Source organism: Syngnathoides biaculeatus, chromosome 7, assembly GCF_019802595.1.
Source record: "Syngnathoides biaculeatus isolate LvHL_M chromosome 7, ASM1980259v1, whole genome shotgun sequence".
Lineage (NCBI taxonomy): Eukaryota > Metazoa > Chordata > Actinopteri > Syngnathiformes > Syngnathidae > Syngnathoides > Syngnathoides biaculeatus.
In genome coordinates this window covers 23,042,453-23,063,589 of record NC_084646.1, presented here as the reverse complement: position 1 = coordinate 23,063,589, position 21,137 = coordinate 23,042,453, and the positions used below count along the sequence as shown (strand labels likewise).

General features: G+C 41.2%; 2 protein-coding genes across 4 annotated transcripts; one reads left to right on the top strand and one right to left on the bottom strand.

The window, feature by feature from the left end:
* The first annotated feature begins 4,721 nt into the window (after positions 1–4,721).
* Positions 4,722–5,661, top strand: timm13 (translocase of inner mitochondrial membrane 13 homolog (yeast)). The gene is made up of 3 exons (XM_061825802.1): positions 4,722–4,963; positions 5,190–5,258; positions 5,417–5,661. The coding sequence occupies exons 1-3, from the start codon at positions 4,844–4,846 to the stop codon at positions 5,513–5,515; spliced, it is 288 nt and encodes a 95-aa protein (XP_061681786.1). The 5' UTR covers positions 4,722–4,843; the 3' UTR covers positions 5,516–5,661.
* Positions 5,662–5,864: 203 nt separating this feature from the next.
* Positions 5,865–20,674, bottom strand: tmprss9 (transmembrane serine protease 9). 3 transcript variants are annotated; one of them, XM_061825801.1, is made up of 16 exons: positions 19,914–20,674; positions 17,395–17,559; positions 17,190–17,317; positions 17,048–17,115; positions 16,790–16,965; positions 16,632–16,682; positions 15,154–15,267; positions 14,898–15,063; positions 13,861–14,135; positions 12,975–13,117; positions 10,995–11,283; positions 10,805–10,918; positions 10,560–10,728; positions 8,164–8,429; positions 7,722–7,858; positions 5,865–7,327 (listed from the first exon to the last, which is right to left on the bottom strand). In XM_061825801.1, the coding sequence occupies exons 2-16, from the start codon at positions 17,537–17,539 to the stop codon at positions 7,166–7,168; spliced, it is 2,403 nt and encodes an 800-aa protein (XP_061681785.1). In that variant the 5' UTR covers positions 17,540–17,559; positions 19,914–20,674; the 3' UTR covers positions 5,865–7,165. The 3 variants fall into 3 exon arrangements, with proteins under 3 accessions (XP_061681785.1, XP_061681784.1, XP_061681783.1); XM_061825800.1 differs by having other exon boundaries at positions 17,395–17,593; positions 19,918–20,673; XM_061825799.1 differs by having other exon boundaries at positions 17,395–17,593; positions 19,914–20,672.
* Positions 20,675–21,137: the final 463 nt, after the last annotated feature.

The following is a 21,137-nucleotide window of genomic DNA, read 5'->3' as shown; positions in this document are numbered from 1 at the left end:
GCTCAGGAAGAGCCAGTGTAGTTGCATACCGCTGCAAACTGCAAACTGCCACTGCGTGACACTGTTTGACAATACAATAGATTGCCATAATCTCAGGATTGTTCACATTCAGCATGTTTGGGATTAACCTTGCCCTTGCTCATGTGCCAATTCCACATAACCAGAAGTCCTTAATGACCTTTTGATGCTGGATTAAAGCGCCACCGGCGAAATTCCTGGCATTCTCTGAAGAATTGAAATACCTGTGAGCTTTGCGAATGCTTGTCTATATTCCAGGAGTGCCTTCACAATAAAACACGTGCAACGTGAACATGGCATATTAATTTGTGATGTCACTACAATCACTTTTTTATTACAGTATTTTTGTACATACAGTACTGTACGACGTTCTAAGCCCGTCATTATTAACAAGTGTTTTCATGGTCTTGGACAATTATTGAATGTGCAAAACTCTTTTAGCCACAAATCTCAAAAGAGGAACATGACAATATGTTTCATGATGGTTTTTGATTTCCAAGTTGTTATCAATTTAAAAAAAAAAAAAATCACAATGCGCTAAAACCTTCATACACTCTACAGGTAATGTTATGAACTCATCTGGCAATGCTTATGTTTTGTAAGATTGTGACATTCCTAACTGTCAAAAGTGCCTTTGAGAGAACAATTGTATAATAGAAACTGAACAACAAATTGCACAACAATGAAAAGGAATTTAAATTACTGTAACGACCCATGCCTGCAAATGCCCTACTGAACAAAGATAATGGTGGCCTAATCTTCAATTTGCATAGTGTTTAAAAAACAAACGGCACAATTGTGAAAAATAAAACACTCAAGACAGGTTCTTTTTTGATTTTGTTTTTGTTAGGTTCTGGATGACAGATGATGTCCGTACTCTAAAAGGAAGAAGAAGAATCTCGAAGTACGGGCATGTTCTAACATGTCTGATAGGTTAATTAAGAACATTTTTACCTTTCAACTTCCCAGGCCCAGGCATATAAGTGTTATCAAAGGAAAGGTCCTTTTGTAAAATCTAATAATAACAATAATAATAGGCACGGTGGATGACTGGTTATCACATAGGCCTCAAAGTTCTGAGGACCAGGGTTCAAATCCTAGGCCCGCCTGTGAGGAGTTGACATGTTCTCCCCGTGCCTGTGTGGGTTTTCTCCATTTACTCCAGTTTCCTCCCACATCCCCAAAACATGGATGGTAGATTAAAGGCCAAGTGACGTGCCTATAAACATTCTAAAATAGATATTGTAATGAAAAATACATATAACATTATTCACTTCAATGTTTACGTGTACGAAACAATTCATTTGAGCGCAGTGAGTCTCATTGATGCTCAAAGTTGCGGAAGTCTCCCTCGACATCCAAGTGGTAGCCATATTGCCTGCAACATCATGAGCAGACGTCACACTGGGACATTTGCCATTGAAAACACGTAGTGGCACTTGCTATGGTCGACGAACGAAAGCGATTTTCGGATTTTTCCAACCCCCCTTCTGACACGGAAGCTCTTTTCGAAGAAAAGAACATCTCCCAATGGAGTGAAGTGACCGGGGCAGTATTACCCTATCGTTTCGAGCCATATTTAGATGATATGCGGATCACTTCTAACTGACAACAGACTCCCTGACAGTACGTAGCGTACTCAGCTACGAGCGACGACAACGTCATAAAGCGGCTTGGCCCGACGCCACAACGAGCTGTTATAAACGCATGGACCAGTGGGCGTCTGCTAAAACGTCACTTCCTCCTTCTCCAAAACAAATCCCTTGATAGGATTTTCACGGCGGGAGTTTCAAAAAGCCATATACGTCAAAATCATCTTGTGTGGTGAAAAAACGGATGGGTCCATTCCGACTGCCTTTTTTTTAAATTACGTTTTTGGTGTCAGTGGTCCTTTATGTGAAAACTCTAAATTGCTCGTAGGTGTGAATGTGATTGAAAATGGTTGTTTTTTTTGAACAACATGTGCCCTGCCATTGGTTGGCGACCAGTTAAGGGTGTACTCCACCTCTCGCCTGAAGATTGCTGACATAGGCTCCAGCATGCTCGTGACCCAGGTGAGCATAAGCGATACAGAATGATGAATGGATGGATAATAATTATAATGTAATTGTAAAATATAATATAATTATAATATTTTTATATTATAATTCTATATAATATATAATTATATATTATCTATATTATAATTATATTATAATATTATAATACATTGTAAAATAATTTGACAATGTAATTCTGCTTTTCATGAAAAGATACTAAAAAGTGAAAAAAAACCTGAAACTATAATGACAATAAAACAGATCCTCTCAGAACAATTTGTTGTTGCGCCATCCTTTGCCACATTTCAGGTAGTCGTGTGGGGGGAGGTCAGCCTCCCCCCCGGAACAGCCATGACCAGTTAATATGGCAACACTCCAGGCTGTGATGCTGTTGCTGGAGCTCAGGTTTCATTTTGCTACCCGCTGACACTCAGCAGCTGCTTTTGGGGGGATTACAAAGCTGCTGCTGCTGCTGCTGCTGCTTCTCAACTTTATGTATGTGCAAAGGCTAGCAGCACTTTGGAAACGTTTGTTTTCCAATACGTTTTCAAATAATTGTAATTTCAAATCAGAGCACAAATGTATTTCTTTTACTTGGGGGTTAACAAAAATGAACCCTATATTTATTGGTGTGTCATTGCTTAATGTGCACCTTCCTCACTCACAGCTGATTGCGCCAAATGTTTTTATGCACAGAATTGTGTCTAAACCAGATTAAGAATTGAAGAACTTTTAATGAACACATGATTGTAATCTAGAGTTAATTCATTTTGCTCCATGGTAAACCTCCCAAGTCTTGTGGTTTAAAGCCAGATTTATTTGTACACGTGTGTTTTTAGGGCGCGCGTGTGTGTGTGTGTGTTGGTTGTGGAACTGGTCATTAATTACTCTGAGGTGGGCACGCCACTAATCAGACCCCCCGTGATTATTCCTCAATGACCCCAACATTGAAACAATCCCCTTAGCAAGCATGTTTAGATGACAGTAACCGTTACTCTTTTGTTGGCCTGCACACTAACTGTACAGTTATTTTCTCAGCCGAGGCAGGTGGTCTGCTTAGTGAGGTCATACTGTCTGAAACATAAGAATGGGGGGGGGGGGGGGTCATCCTCATGGTCAGGACTTGGGACTACAAACAATACTGAGGCTACAGCAACTTTAGATTTCAGTTGGTTGCTAATTCTGGTTTTTAAAAAAGTATGTATGCTGTAAACATTCTAAAATAGATATCGTAATAAAAATTACATATAACATTATTAGATTCAAATAACCAATTTAAAGAGACAGAGGTGAAAAATACTGTGTACATTGCAATATAATTCATCTATTCTAGTATATTCAAGATAATATTACAGTTGTATTTTACAGGAAAGCAAATGTATTTGATATGTGTATATATATATCTATACATATCATATATATATATATATATATATATATATACATATCTATACATATCATATATATATATATTAAGCTATGTAATCAGTCATGGAAGTAGCGGTCAGTCTCTAATAGTCCATCCAACCAACCCTTTTCGAAACTGCTTATTTTCACTAGAGTCGCAGGCGTACTGGAACTATCTTTGGGCAACAGGCGGGGTACACCCTGAATTGATCGCCAGCCAATCGCAAGCCACGTACTGTACATAAAACTGTACATATAGTATAAACAAACAAATATTAATAGTTACGGGCAATTTTTGTGTCATCAGTGAACCTACAATTAATGTTTTTCAACCCGGTTGTCAGAACTGTGAGGCAGATGTGCTAACCACTCAACCACTGTGCCACCTCTATATTAGTATACAGTATAATCAAAACAGACCTCAAAAGAGAAGGACAAAAACTTGAAACTCCTACAGTGGCAAATATATGGTGTCAGTTCCACTGAAGATGCACTCGTGTTTTTTATGTACACACTTTTATTGAATAATACATCTATCCATCCATCCATCCATCCATTTTCTTTGCCGCTTATCCTCACAAGGGCCATGCTGGAGCCTATCCTAGCTGTCAACAGGCAGGAGGCGGGGTACACCCTAAACTGGTTGCCAGCCAATCGCACAGCACATAGAGACAAACAGCCGCACTCACATTCACACCTAGGGGCAATTTATAGTGTCCTACTAATGTTGCATGTTTTTGGGATGTGGGAGGAAACCAGAGTGCAAACTTCACACAGGCGGGGCCGGGATTGAACCCGGGACCTCAGAACTGTTAGGCCAACACTTTCCATCTGATCCACCGTGCCGCCATTACCTCTTGATATGATAAGATAAAATAACAAAGTGTCATGGCTATTCAGCGTACATATTTTATGAAATTTCATAATTAAAGAAAAGTTCAACATGATAATTTTGTCAAATTTACTAATTGGACATGTGCTCTGCGACTGACTGGCGACCAGTTCAGCATCTTGTCTGCCTTTCACCCGAAGTGAGCTGGATTAGGCTGCAGCACTCCCGCGAACCTTGTGAGGATAAGCTGCTTGGAAAATGGATGGATGGATGGATGGATGGATGGACAAATAAAATGACGCTTGAAGTCCCAAGAATTACATTTTATTTTTCGGGTGGGACTACGTTGCCATCTTGTGGGCAGTTGAAGAACCCTCACTGACGACAGATTCCAAAAACTACACTTCCCATTATGTGAAGTTTCACCGGAAGTGATGTTGGTGCTTCCGTTTCTGTCAAGGGCACCGACTTCTCGGCTTAACTCTGGTTTACCCTCACGTGTATTTACGGGCTGCCTTTCAACGACCCCATAATATTAAACGACGTGATGGACAGCTTCGGTTCGGACTTCTCAGCTGGCGGTACGGGCGGTAAAATGGACACCGGCACGATCATGGAGCAGGTTAAAGTCCAAATCGCGGTGGCAAACGCACAGGAGCTGCTGCAGGTGAAAAGCAATGGAAGCTGCGGTTTCAGCTAGCAATGCTAAACTAACACATATTAAGATGTGAAAAACGTGCAATAACCAACACTTATTGCTGCTGTTGTAAGACAAACATCTCTTTGAGCTAATTTACCCCGCCACAACTTGATGAAATGTGTTCACTACTCTTAATATTAAGTGAGCATGTGCAGCCTAATGATGAATTAAGTTTTTGTCTGTGGTGTTTCAGAGAATGACAGACAAATGCTTCAAGAAGTGTATAGGAAAACCTGGAAGTACACTGGACAACTCGGAGCAGGTATCTCCGCCCCTGCATGTTTATTTTGGCTAGCAATTTGACAATTTAGTTCTATAACTCTTTTATTCAAAAGTATTCCACTTCATCTTGTTGCTCTAAATACACTTACCTAAATAAATACCTCTATTAATCTCTTTCTTCCTCTTTGGACCTCACAGAAATGCATTGCCATGTGCATGGACCGGTATATGGATGCTTGGAATACCGTTTCCCGAACGTATAACTCCAGATTACAGAAGGAAAGAGCTCGGATTTAAACGTCCATCACTTCCCTTTTGGCCTTTTTTCCCCTTCTTTCACCACTGCTCACCTGCCGAAGTCTGAGGTCACGTGATGTGCTCGGGTTTCTCATGGCCACAACATTTGTTTTAATGCGATAAACTGATATTGTGGGTGAAAAGAAGTGTTGCCTGGGCCCTTGTATGTCAATATTTTGAAAAAAGTGTGCGAGCGAATGAGCATGTGAATGATAATAAGCTACGATTGACTTGAAATATGTGTTTGGCACCATTTGTGCCACGTTGACATACAACGTCTGTCAAATATCCATAGTAGTCCACAGTCATGAGTATAAAACACTTTGTTTTCATAAAAGAAATAGGAATCATATCTGAATACAAATGCCAATTCTGTTACTGTGGGTCACCATGGGGTGTCCGTCCATCAAGAAGTATTGATATTCATGGAGGTCCAAACTCTGAGAACAAAACCCAGTTTTGTTTGACCGGCTTTGCAGCTGTCACACTATCTCCACCCTGCCCACAGTAGTCGGCTTGTTCCGGTGTGAGCTTTGCTATTTGCAATGGGAACAGCCACACAAAACCTACACGGTGAGCACGGTAGTCAGTCTTTTTCTACCAGAGGTTCCGTCACACCATAATAGTGTGCTTTGAGGCAAACTTGTGAAATACTTTATATCCCATTTTTTTTCCTCACAACAGTCAATAAGTCATAACATCCATGTCAAAGAGTAACATTTACTTACTTAAGGAGGCTGGGGTAAACTGATTTTCCCCACAACTATACATTCCAGGCAATTAAATGGCAATTCAATTTTTGCTACTTAACTGCTAGGGACAAGTCACCCACAGATAAACCGTATTCGATATCCCATAATATCCTTGAATCACACCAAGTCAAAGAGCACAGCTATAGATTAAATGAATTGAAAGAAAAGCAATTTAAAAATGTATTGCACCATCACTAAAAGTTTGAAAGACATTTTGTATAATGACAGTGGAGCAGAGTTCGTATTTTGTGTGTTGGATAAAGTTGGGATAACTTAAGATGAGCGAAGGAAAAAAATGATTGCAGTTATTGCTGGGCCATTCTAAATTCATGAAATGTATAATGCCTTATTTGGTCATATTTGATCCAGTCTTATAAAATCCAACCTTTCCTTGTACGAGTGGTGCTGGTGTCATCTTTTAAAACTCCAGTATTGCATATTTAATGGGTAACTCACTGCTCTCAACATCATGTGCATTTGCAGCTTAATTTACCAAAAACAAATGTTCCGTTTTGGTGGGTGCTATCAGACGGGTATTAATTAAAACAAATGTCTGCAGTGGTGTAAACTACCCTGCAGATGGGTGCATCTATTGTCGTGTCCAGTGAGTGTATTAAGCGGGAATAAATACACAATAGTTTGCTTTCCCATTGTCTCCAATCAATACTTGAAGATTGCCCTTGTATGTTCAGTACATGTTGAGAGAGAGGATGGTCCAGTGAAGTTGAGATGATTGCACAGGGTTACAAACAGCACCCATGACCCTACAAGGCCACACAAGTCAATACTGCAGTGAATGAGCACGAGTGTAATGGCAGGTCAGGTGACCAAATAAAAAATTCCACTGTCCTCTTGGCTTGTTGTCGCTTGAGCCTGCTGTGCTTTAGCCTTACTAACTTCAGAAAGGCAGGTACGAGGATATCCAATTCTGTACAGAAGTCACTCGAGTGTAAATCCCCGGGAAACCCGCTCGACCGCATCCGTGTCCCCAGCTGGTAACCCCGGCGACGAACCACCGCCCAGTGCCTTCACGACAGGTCAATGGACCCCCAGAGTCTCCCTGGATGAAGGAGAAGAGTAATTTTAAATAGAAATTTATATACACCTCTATAACCTGCTGAAAGCATATTTTCAAAAAAATGTGTAAAGTGCATCAGCAGCATCAAATCACTTACATTACGCCTTTGTCGTTCAAATGAAGACTGCATGTTTTTCTACTTTTATACTGAAAGTAAAATGTGTCTTTGATCCATCATGGTTTATGGGCTAATGTAACATTATAGTTAAACCACTGGCCTTATTGCTAACCTCTGCACCCCACACCACCACTTTTTTTTTTTTTTTTTGGGGGGGGGGGTAATGTTACAGGCATTGTATGCTGTATACCATGTAGTTGTTTGGCAATTATTATAGGAGGCAGTTTGAATCAAATATCGTCTAACTGTACATCTTACCAAACAAGTGTCCCGGCCACCTTCCATGTAACCAGCACACATCATGCGAGGCGTCAGGTTGTCGCCGTACGACTCCTGGCAGTACGCCTGCTCGATGGTGCTCACCGGTGATTTTTGCAGCAGATTGCTCAGTGAACCTTCAGAATAAGAAATGAGGGCAAAAATTTAAAGACTTGTTTCATGGATCAATTCCCTGTTTTGATTTTTTTTTTTTCTTAATATGTGCGTTGTCTGAGATGACACGCTGTGGCGACCCCGAAAGGGACAAGCCGAAAGAAACTTACTTTTACCCAATCACAGATTTTCAAGTACAGGAAATTGAATAATTTCGCAAAGGATAGAAAATGACCTCTTTTTGCACTGAGACCTCTCTGACTTACTCAGTTTGCTGGTTAAAACCCTTTTTTTTTTTTTTTTTTTAAGCTGATTGGGTAGCACATACCTCCTTCCCTCATGGATCCCCATCCTGAGATGTAGCACTCTGCATCCTTCAAGAAGTGGTGGACTGGTGATGGTAAACAGATGGACTGGATGGTGTGTGACATGGGGGCTGGGATGAACAGCTCCAGCAGGGCCACATCGTGGTCCATGCTGGTGCCGTTGAAAGCTGGGTGAATGATGACCCGCTGGATGGGAATGACCACGGTGCCCCCACCGGAGCGCAGCACGGATCCCAGGCTCACTGCCCAATGGGTGGGGCTGGGGTCACTGTGGGTGGGAGTGAGATTGTAGCTACACCTCAATAATCGAACCAAATAAAAATAAAACATCTCGCCTCAACAAAAATAATAAGGTTCTGTTTTGGTCTCCCACTATGCGTTATATTAGGAGTATAAAGTCAGATTATTGTTTTTCATTTTTACACTTGCACAGCATTCTCGTAAGATCCAATACAACAGCTGTCTCAAAAACTCTGCTTTTATGAAGATAATAATGTCATTTAAATGCACAAAGGCATCTTGAGAAGAACTGACAACTTTTCAAGATACATTTGGATCATTTTGTGCTTTAACTTCTGATGGCAAACTTGACATACGAGTGCAGATTGGCCAAAGTGAAGAGAGAATTTAAAGTGTATGGAATGTCTAATTTCTAATGCAAATTATCTTATCTGGATGAAAATATATGTTCAACTGTACCATAAAATACATCACCTTTGTGATGTTTTTTTTTTTTTACCAAAAAATATAAGGGTTTATGAATTAAAGTCCGCGAACCTTGACCTAGTTTCCCGTGGCTGAAAAACGCTGGTGGCTGACCTCAAACGTCATGCCAGGTAAACACATCGTACTACAGATAGTTTCTCATACAATTACGGGCAGATCCATCACGCTGTGCAATGAACGGCCGGATGGTCGCGTACCTATTTACTAAATACATGGCGTTTGCATATTTTTAAAACAAGTCCAAAAACTTCGTATATACATTCAGGATATCAAAGCCTTTACTATTCATCAGTTTATGACGAACTAAACCAAACAAGAACTTCACAAATGCTTACCAGTCTTTGTTTCCAACATGAGACATATTCTGCTCCCTGCGTGTCTGGCACTTTCTTCATGACCAGCTATTTCGTCTACATTCGAATGTGTATGCTGTCTAACTGGCTCAAACTGATAACCTTTAACGCCTTGAAGAATACGAGCTTTTTAACTCTCTTCGTGGGACCCTTCAGAATAGTGTTCATCACTCGAAATATCGGAAAATTCATTGTTATTCTTACAATGCATTCCAATGCTCGCCATTGTTGTCACCGGTTCTGACGTCATGTTTCGTTTCCATCTTTTTCCGGCAAATCCAGCAATGTGCAATCATTTTTTTTGCCGATAATCGAAAAATAAAAATGTTTCATTCATAACTGATTTCAGATTCGAATTCTGCATAAAAAAAGTGTGTAATATTAGCAAAAAGGTGCATTGAGGAGCCTCCATACACTTTAATTCACTGCTCATTGTGCAGCAGCCCTTTGGCAAACAGTGAACAATTATTCATAGAAGGTGCTTTGAGTTGTTTGCCCCTCCCAGTTGAAGGTTATTGTCAAAGCTAACATCAAACTAGAAAAATTACACCTTGTGGAAATACTAATAAGGCACGCTACAACATACAAACATCTTGAGTATGTCTGTCTTATACTGCCCCCAGGTGGCTAAAACGTGAATGCGCAAAATGGCATTCAATTGATTTAAAGTATAACAAAAAATAAATAATTTTATTCTATTTAAAAATGACATTTCTGCACTTGGCTGGCGACCAGTTCAGAAATCTATCACCCAAAGTGAGCTGGGATGGCTCTAGCACCCCTGCCACCCCAATGATCATATTTTTTGAAAATACAGTGCTATAGGTTGTGTTGTTCTCATTAAAAAATACACACAACAAATTTCGTAGTTGTTTGTTTTGGGAGGTTGGAACAGATTAATGGCATTTTCATTCATTTAGATGGAGAAAGATGATTTGAGATATGAGTCATTTAAGGTGTAAGTGCGCTCAGAGAACGAATTAGTCGTATCATCTCAAAGCACCACCGTATGTTTATTGTTGTTTTTGGAGTTTGGAGTGGACTGCGCATAACCATTTGTCCCTCCCACAAAGCTCAGTGGGTGACAAAAATAATCAATATCATCTCATTTGGATAACCCTGCGAAGAAGCAGATGGAGGCTGTCCACACAATACTACTGAGCCATGTTTGGACTTGTATAACATAAATAGATTTGGGCATTCGTCCATTGCTCTAAAATCAATAGATTTTCAGTTGACTATCCTATGAATGGAGGTCTGCAATGTTTGCTCCTTCATTTATGAATTTATTGGAGCAGTGTAGTAAGTGTATTTCTCACCTTTTGAAGCAGTGTGCGGCAGTCAGTAACCATTTTCTGTGAACCAACGTGGCGCCACAATGATGGAGTCTCTGGTACTGAAGGCTGCCGATCCAAGGCCACTCCCCCCTGCGAGCCGCGATGCCCCCCACAATCCTGTTGGAGCCCCACGCCGGACGCTCACCGCAGTCTTAAAAGAAAAAGTTAATCATCTTAGGTGCTTCCTCACAATTGACTTTCAGACTGCTTGAAATATCGACGCAGACCGCAGTTTCTCTCATCAGCTTGGTTGGGGCAGTCAGGGACTTTGTCACATTCTGGATTTAACTTGTCGATGCAAGAAGTGGCACTGCACTGGAAGTTGCCACTGCAGTTAGAGGCTAGAAGACAAGATGGGAGCATGTTTGACAAAGCAACAAAAACAAACAAATGTCCTACTGATTATTTCAACAGTACCATGAAGGTCTGTTGGGGCAGATTCAACATCCATGCCGACTGTCCTGGGAAATGGAAGATTATGAGCACTCACAGCTGGAGCAGTGACTGGCACGGTGAGCTCATGCTTGGCAGAGTAATGAGCCAAGCTGGGGTCCACATGACTAAGAATCCAGCCGCGGAGCTTGGTGACCCGCGAGTAAACCCCAGGCCTGTAAATCTGGGCGCAGCCTATACCCCAACTCACCACCCCAGCCAGGAAAAACCTCCCTGGGGCACCCTCGCACACCAAAGGCCCCCCAGAATCACCCTGGAAATGAAACACAAAGTCTTAATCCAAATTTAGCAAATTGTACTAAATTGATCTTTTTTTTTTTTTTTTTTTTTTACCCCATTCCGTCAATTGTTGCCTCATTTGAAACCTGATTGCAACTTAAAATTTAGCTCGCACTAAAAAGAAAACAATTGACCAAACGATGTGGCTGCCTATCCATCATTTGTGACCATATTAATTAATTTACGTACTACAGCTTCCACACTGGGTTTGTTGACTCATGACTTGGCAAGGCTGGGCAAATATTCGTCACTTTTAAGCAAAGATCTGTGAGCAAGCTATACTGCAGTTATTTATATAGCAACTGCTGAGTTTCTACAGCCATGCAGGATGAAGATAAAGTGTCACTTTCAAGCCAGAGTTTGGCCATTGGACTGCACTAACTGAAAAGCTCTTATGCAGAGGCCACCGCAGCACCCCTGCTATCACGCCAAAGTCAAAAGGTAAGGAGAGCTGCACCGATTAAAACTGGCTAACAGCATTTGTTTCTGACAAGCAGCACCTTTGGTAAAGTTTTTCACATGGGGAGGGATACATTTTTGTTTGCTATGTGTCTGCTGCATGTGCTAAATCCACGGATCTGACCATTCTTCCCCCCCTGTTTTAGGTCAAGTAGAATGGAGAATCTCTATCCGTTTTATGCTGGAGTAGGTTCCTGTGCCACAGTGGAGTTTTTGCGCTGCCATTCGGGTTCTTTGTATTATGATGGATTTGTATTGAAAAGTTCAGTTGCCCGAAATGGTGGAAAAAAAGGAAAGACAGTCAAATGTTAACTAATTAAATGGGAAAAGAGGAAAACAAAAGACAGGACTCTTGCTGTAAGAAAGATAAGGAAAATAAACCATTATCTGCCTAGTACAATGACGCATTAGATATGAGTGTTGGATGGGGCAGTAATGCTACATCATGTGAAGTAAGGACAGGACAACATATGACAGGAATGGACAGGACAGGAACAGGAGAGGAAGCATATAGGAGTGATGCAGTGGAGCGGGCTGTAAAACTGAACTGCAGTGGGATTAGCTTAGTACATTTTAAACATCTATAGAAAAGGAGCACCAGTGAGGGGATGCCTAGAAAGTTTTCATAGTTATGAGTTATCTGTCACGATGAGGGACTGGCCCCACACCAAGTGAATAAGTCCCTCAGGTGAGTATCTGCGGACATGTGCAAGTGAATTGACACCGGGTCGAGGACCTCACCGCAGTCAGTCGAGAGGCGGTGTCAAGCCCAGGGCCCTCCCCAAGAGCGCCCCAGTGGATGGGACACTAACCACACTGAAGGACCTGAACCCAGCTGTCCAGCAAAAATCTACATTGAAATCAATGTCAATATAGCTTACCGGTCACACTAATTAGAAGAAGCGGGGTAGAAAATCGATGAATACATTCCTATATTGGCTTTAAATGTCACAGGAACATCATGTTTATCCTATTTTTCTCATGACTGCGGTACACAGAATGCATCATTGTCCAATATTAACATAAAAACACCTATTTTTTAATTTTAGAGTGGGATACATCATTGTTTCGAGCTTCTATATAACCGATGACAAGCTCGTCATTGTGCATGACGCAGATTGTACCTGGAGATAAAAATCAATTGTAAGATGAGGTAAGTAGACACTTGTATCTCACGCTATTGCTACTACAATCAGGAGGACTGACCTGGCAAGAGTCCACCTTGCCCTGCAGGAATCCAGCACACATCATGTTGGATGTGATTGCTCCTCTGTACACGGGCAGTTTACTGCACACCTTGGAGTCGATGATTTTCACCACGGCCTTCTGGAGCGTGGAAGGCATCTTAGCTGAAACGCAGGTGAGTGCATTCATTAGTACCTCAAATTCATCTATTTGACACAAAAATTAGCTTCTAATTTTAGCGTCTAATAAAGCTGTATTTTTACAAGATGCATATAACTGCAGTTGTAGTTCGCAAACAATGCAAAATACACTGCATCCTACTAGGAGATGTTTCTAATATTTTGGTTGACTCATTTAGCAACACTAGAGTCACAATATTAAAAACAACAGATCTGAAGCAGAGCTACATCTGTGAATGCTAACACAATAAACACCCCAGAATATACAGTATGAAGTGCAGTTAGAATGTACATCTATATGCCTTCCTACCATAAATGTGAAAAACGGGTCTGAAAAAGTTACATTGAATTTCCATGGAATTTCTTTCATGAACCGACATTGTTGATTTTTACTTATTGAATTATTTTTATTAATGAGCAAATGAGACACATAGTACACAACAGAAAAATGTTTTTTAATTAAATGTTGGCAGCACGGTGGAGCAGCTGGAAACTGTTGGCCTCACAGTTCTGAGGTCCCCGATTCAATTTTCTAAATGAAATGTGATTTCTTTATTCCCATGACTTTCTGTTAATTCCCAAGGAAATGGTCGAGCATTTTGAAAAGGTTTGCAACCTTAGGCCTAAATATGCAGGTTAACGTAACAACGGGTCAAGACGGACTTCAGGTTAGCCTTTGCTGTGTTTTTCTGTGTCGCAGTGGCTGCCCCCCTGCCTGTGTGACTCACCACTAAACTGGTGCAGGGATCCCCACCGTGACACCACGCATCTCTGGCCGGGTGTGAAGACGTGAGACAGGGCTGGTAGACAGGCAGGCTGGATGTAGGGGTTGAAGGTGAGAGGGCTTTCCAGCTCCAGCACGGCCACATCAGTGTCACTGGTCGTGGGGTCGTAGTCTGGAGAAACTGTCAGGGTTTTGATGTTTATTGTTTTGGACTCGGACTCCTCCCCACTCACCAGACTGGCCCCCACCAGGGCTGTCCACTCTTTGGGGTTGTTGGCCCTATAAATGGCAGAGAAATCAGAATGTGTAACAGTCTACTGTAGTTACAAGTACACTGGTTATGTTCCACATTGCCTCAAAATACTGGTGTTCCCACCCATTCAGTCCACACTAGTTCCCAGCTGCAGCTTTCACCCTATAATCCCAAAATATCTGAGGAAAAACCTGATGCTTGAGTAGTCTTTTTTTTTTTAATTAGGAAATAAAAACAAAACCAACACTTTTGTCCTTAATGTGCAAAGAAATACACACACTGTGTAATAATAAAAACTAGATTTCTCACTGGTCTGGGTGACTATGTATATTAACAAAATATTCAATTTTTTGTAATCTTATAATAAAAAAACAACATCAGTTCCATAGTGTGACAGGTGTTTTTTTTTTTTTAACTAAGACATTTTAATACAAATAATAATTTCCCTAGTAATCCAATTATCTACCGGAGAACAAATTCGCTCCCATTTACACAGTGCGCACTCATGCAGTTGCGATACAAATATGAATGGTGGCTGCACTGATTGCTTTTTCCAAATGAGACAGTTTTATCCTGAGCTAATGTTAAGGCCTTGTATGTGCCGGCCTTTTATTCTTCTCAGTAAGAGAAAGTTGATCAAAAAAGAAAACTATTTTGTGCGCAGGGATTTGTACACACTGTGTGAAGTTATCAAGACAGGTACTCTATATACTGTACCTTACAATTTAAAAAAAAAAAAAAGTTTTTGCATTTCTACTTAAAAGCTTTATTGATGTTGAATCACCTACGTTTCAAAGCAGTGTGCCGCACTGACGAGCCACCTTTCACTGATGATGGCCGCTCCACACGTATGCTGTCCCTGTAGCCTGAGACTGACCTGCCACGGCAGCTCTCCCTGTTGGGCATCTTCGCCGCCCACGATGCGGTTCGCCGAGGCGCTACGCATCCCACAGCCTGGCGAGTGAGAAAATAATAAGATAGAGGAGCTTGTCAACATGAAAAAAAAAAAAACTAAACAAAAGAGTGAAAGAAAATGTCATTTACCACAGCGAGCTTCATCAGATCCATCTGCACAGTCCTTTACAAAGTCACACTCCGGGTTTAACTTGGTGATGCATTCTCCGTTGTCACAGTTGAAGGCGCTTTCAGGACAACTATCTAGAGAGTTGAAGAGATGGCTCCAGATGAGAGGAAGGCAGCCTTTGACGGACACAAGGACTAAGAAAATGTTGGGATCAATCAGGTTCGCTCCAAAACAACCTTTCCAAGGTTTCTTTTTCCTTTTCCTTGCCCAATTGAGGTGGTTTCAATTCAGGGATCTCGACAATCATTGGCAACTGTGAAGGCCTTTGAGGCTCTTTTGTGATTAAGGTCAATACATATATATGTACAGTGAAGAAAATGAGTATTTGAACACCCTGCTATATTGCAAGTTCTCCCACTTAGAAATCATGGAGGAGTCTGAAATTTTCATCGTAGGTGCGTGTCGTCTGGGAGAGTGATAATCTAAAAAAAAAAATCCAGAAATCACAATGTATGATTATTTTTTTAACGATTTATTTGTGTGATACAAATAAGTATTTTAAGTTCCATTTTGGTCTCAACTGACCACAAAACCTTCCTCTGTAACATCCAAATGGTCATTGGCAAACTTAAGACGGGCCTTGACATGTGCTGATTTAAGCAGGGGACCCTTCTGTGCCGTGCATGATTTCAAACCATGACGTCTAAGTGTATTACCAACAGTCACCTTGGAAACGGTGGTCCCAGCTCTTTTCAGGTCACTGACCAAGTCCTGTCGTGTAGTCGTGGACTGATTCCTCACCTTTCTTAGGATCACTGAGATCCCACGAGGTGATATCTTGCATGGGGCTCCACTCCGAATTAGAGTGACTGTCATGTTTAGCTTCTTCCATTTTCTAATGATCGCTCCAACAGTGGCCTTTCTTCACCAAGCTGGTTGGCAATTTCTCCGTAGCCCTTTCCAGCCGTGTGGAGTTGAACAATTTTGTCTCTGGTGTCTTGAGACAGCTCTTTGGTGTTGGCCATGTTACAAGTTTGAGTCTTACTGATTGTATGGGGTGGACAGGTGTCTTTATGCAGCTAACGACCTCAAACAAGTGCATCTGATTCAGGATAAAACATGGAGTGGAGGTGGACTTTTATAGGCGGACTAACAGGTATTTGAGGGTCCGAATTCTAGCTGATAGACAGGTGTTCAAATACTTATTTGCAGCTGTATCCCACAAATAAATCGTTCAAAAATCATACATTGTGATTTCTGGATTTTTCTTTTTAGATTATCTCTCTCACAGTGGATATGCACCTCTGATGAAAATTTCAGACCCCTCCATGATTTCTAAGTGGGAGCACTTGCAATATAGCAGGGTGTTCAAATACTTTTTTCTTCACTGTATCAGACTTAGTGCGTTACCTCACGTAACGAAGGAGTACCGCTATGTATTTCACTACAGAGCAACTAATATCGTGAGTGAAACGTATTTCAAGTAAGACAGACTCACCCTCACCCAGCAAATCCTCTCCGATACTATAAAATGACTTCCCACTAGCACCTGGACACAAAGTAGAAGGATTAAATCCAAGTAAAATGTGTGCAGGCCCAAACAATGCACAGCTCGGTCCTTTTTCAGAGCGCTAACAGATGTCTCTTGTTTCCGACCCAGTAAGATGATAGCGTTGATGTGTCCGAACTGAGGCACTTCCAGTGGATTCCCGTGCATCACTGAGGTCAGCCCGGCCCTCAGCAGGTCCTGGATGAAGTTTTCTGAATACTGCTGGAATTTGGAAACCGTGAAGACCAGCCTGAATGTTGCCATCACATCACCGTTCATGTCGCTGAGAAAAATGGAGAAATGCTCCCGTTCTATCCCTCAAAAATAAAAAAAAGCGTGCGATTTTGCTTTTACGATCAACTCACCCAAAGGCAATCACGTTACAGTCAACATAGTGACGGGATATTGATGAGGAAGCGAAAACGTGATTGATCTGTGAAATACGAACAACGTAGCGTTACACCGGAGGTCAAATGAGACTTGTATTATTTTTGTATGCTGACCGACCTTCGAAATTAGTACAGATGTCAGTACGATGGAGAAACCCGAGTTCTGATCCTGTAGCGATGGATCATGCTTGAGACCCTTCAGCTCAACTGTCTCCATGAAGTAATGCTCCTCCTCCATGAGATACGCTATGGACATATTCCCACGGAGAGGACCACAAACGAGTTAATACTTGAACAAATTGTATTTATGAAATTTCACCCACCGATAAGCAGTCCCACAAAGACTCCGGCGATGAGGAAGAAGAGGAGGCAGAATACGAGGACACTCCTGTGGCAGGAGGAGCTGGAGGGAGCAGATGAGGGTCCTGGAGAAGACCACATGGCTCCTCCATCCTTCGCCATCTCCATGTTGACTTCACAAAACCGAGCTATTCACATGGCAAATTAAATCAAGTCCAAAACCTGGTAAAAGTAAAACAAAAAAACTGAAATTGCCATACCGTCACCGGCCACAACATTAGGTACACTTGCATCATATGACATGTTTTCACTTGTACAGCAGTTTTCAACCTTCAAGGCACTCAAAGGACTTAAACACAGTTTTGATATTTACAAACTAACAACATACAATACATATGCATATGAGTTACAATAATATTTATTTGCACACAAAATGTATGAATTTTAATTATGCTGTAGTGTGAGGACTGAAAAAGCAACTATTCTCTTTCACTCACAGATAATGTAGTATAACTTTATGAGGTGTCTCTGTTGGGCGGGAGAGTGTGTGTGTGTGTGTGTGGGCGGGGGGTCAGTTGCATAGGGCAAAAAAGAACTTCCTGTTCAGGTTTGTATACAATCTATACAATCATATGACGTTAAGGAGCACGTGTTAAAGGTAGACTACCTCATTTTTCTGAAGGGGCTTTCCTAATGTACCCACATTTTTTTCCTGTGGCCCAGAGCAGTTCTGATTTTTTCAAAGACAATAATGCTCAATTGTAAGTTATATATTTAACTATGTTTTAATTGTGATTCGAGTTTGTAGAATTGGACTGCGTTGTACTAATAACAATTTGTAATATTTTGGTGGCTTTAAAGCAGAGGTCCCTGACTCCAAGGGGTTAATGATGTTATATTGTTTCAAAAGTGCATAACACAGTAGCAATAAATCAAACATTATAAATCAACAATCAATCAGGGAAATTAATTCTACTTACAGCATGTAGCACTTTTCGTGCATAAAATAATACGAGCTGAAGTGAGATAAAAATAGACAATTCAAAGAGCAGGAAATATGGAATAAAAAAATATCCCTCCCAACACCATATACAAATGCAAACATGCAAAACACTACACAGACACACACACACACACACACACACACACACACACACAACACACACACACACACACACACACACACACACACGCACACAAACAGAGTACTTAGTTATTGATAGTCGATAGAGACAGGATAAGGCACAGATGATCATCCACACTGAATGGTGCCAATAATATATGCAACCACTGACGAGACCTACAGGACCACGGCAAGAGGATTCACTGCCATCTTGGTGTGGGGCAAATCCAGGTTGACATCCCCTCAGTCAGATACCCCACCCTAACTTACCTTTACCCAATTACAAGCTCTGATATGATTGTGACAACAATACGAGAATCTGACATCGCTGCTCGAATAAATTATTATTTTTTTCTACACAAGGCCCAATATCACAGGAAAAAAGTACATTTTTTTTTAACAACAAAAGGGGTACTTTTTTTGTTGCTGTATTATTTTAGAAAAAGAGTTACAATAAAGGCGGCACGGCGGAGCAGCTGGAAAACGTTGGCCTCACAGTTCCGAGGTCCCGGGTTCAATCCCGGACGCGCCTGTGCGGAGTTTGCATGTTCTCCCCGTGCCTGCGTGGGTTTTCTCCGGGGACTTCGGTTCCCTCCCACATCCCAAAAACATGCAACATTAATTAGACACTCTAAAGGTGTGATTGTGAGTGCGACTGTTTGTCTCTATGTGCCCTGCGACTGGCTGGCAACCAGTTCAGGGTGGAGCCTGCCTCCTGCCCGTTGACAGCTGATATAGGCTCCAGCACTCCCCGTGACCCTCGTGAGGATAAACGGCAAATAAAATGGACGGATGGATGGATGGATGGATGGAGTTACAGTAAAGCTATTTTTGGCAGCACGGTGAACAACTGGTGAGCACATCCGGCCAAAGTTCTGCAGTCAATGATTCAAATTCGGCCTCGCCCGTACTCCGGTTTCCACTCACATCCCCCCAAAACGTGCATCGCAGGTTAATTGAAGACTCTAAATTGACCGTAGGTGTGAATGTGAGTTTGAATTGTTGTTTTTGATTGACTGGCGACCAGTTGAGGGTGTACCTCCCCTCTCACCTGTTTTGGGAAATAGATGGGTGGATAGATGAAGTTGTATTGTTGAATTTCCCTCGTTAAAATGTGACTTTCTTCCTTTGTTAAACTTCTGCTTCAATATTATAATAGTTCTACTTTGTCTTGGAAAAATATAACTTTTTCTTGTCAGAGTATGACTTTCCATCCCAACAAAATAAAGTATTTGTTCTTGTAAAGATTACAATTTTTTTTCCCTTGAAAAACACCAATTAGTGGTCAAATAAGAAAATAAATCTCTCAGTAATGTCCTGTCCTGCATTTTAGTCGGGACACGTGACCAGAATGGCCACTCTGTGAAACTGTAGGCATGTACGCTTTTATCAAAGTTAAAAAAAAAAAAAGATACTTACCCACCGTCTATTTCCATCAGTCCATTGCCACATGACCTTTACACCATCCCAGCGTATGAGGAAAAGCCCACGAGAGCCGCTATTTGTTCCACCCGAGCAGCGGAGGCGTGTCCAACAGGTAAATCACCTTTCCGTTGATATTAGAAAAGCAATACTTTGTGCCAAATCTCTTTTATGGCCTCCACCCATGGGCAAGGATCCCTCAATGGGGATCAAAAATGTGTGTTTTGTTTCAAGTCACACCCCGCTTTATCTGCAGAAAAACCTCGTGTCAACTACTATGGGCTTAACATAAAGCAGGTCTGAAGAGCCTCCTTGTTCTCCTGCACGCAAACCTGCACCTATGTTCTCCAAAGAGGAGGAGCGAAGAGAAATTGGTTCCCCTGTAGGATCACGTCACCCCCTGGTAAAGTTCACAGAGCCCAAATTGTTGAATCTGTTCACGCATCACTTCGTTTTAAACGCACAGTCTGAACAAAAGAGTTAGCAGGTAACCTTGCAGGATTGCTGCCATCTTCCAATACTTTGCTTGAAGCGGTTAATCCCCAAAAGTATCTTTGCTAATGTGCTCACATCGTCTCATGTTTGCAACACACTCAGACGAATAAACAAAAAGTGGTCAATGTTTGAAAAAGAGGGTGGAGCAAGGAATACAAGGGTTTGTATATCAGAACAAGGTGGATCCGTTTGTTGGTTCGTCGTCTACGTGATGTCAAGCTCCAAAAATACGATTCTCATGTAAAAGTCAATACATTTCAGTAGATTAACTACACAAAGTAAAATGTGCCATCTTTTGAATTAGACTGCAGCAAACAAAAACTCACAAATGACAATTAATTAGAGATTGAAATTAAAATATTACATAAGACACAACCGTAAATAATTAATCATCATCTGAAAATTAGGTAGGAATTGGCCCTTTTTAATATATTTGCCATTTGTTTAATGGAGGGGTGGGAAAACCAGATGGAGTCCAATCACGAAACACATTACAAATAGTCATACATTGAACTTAATATTTTTTTTTTAATATTTGGATGATTTATTGAATGTACAAATATTAGTTAGAGTCAGTTTTAAAAATGCACTGAAACTTAAACGTTTCTATTTTCTTTATTAATGTAATTTTTTCTTTATTAATGAGGATAAATGGCTAAGAAAATGGATGGATGGATAATAAAACTAAGACATCAAAGCTGCTAGCCAATAAGAATTCACTTCCAG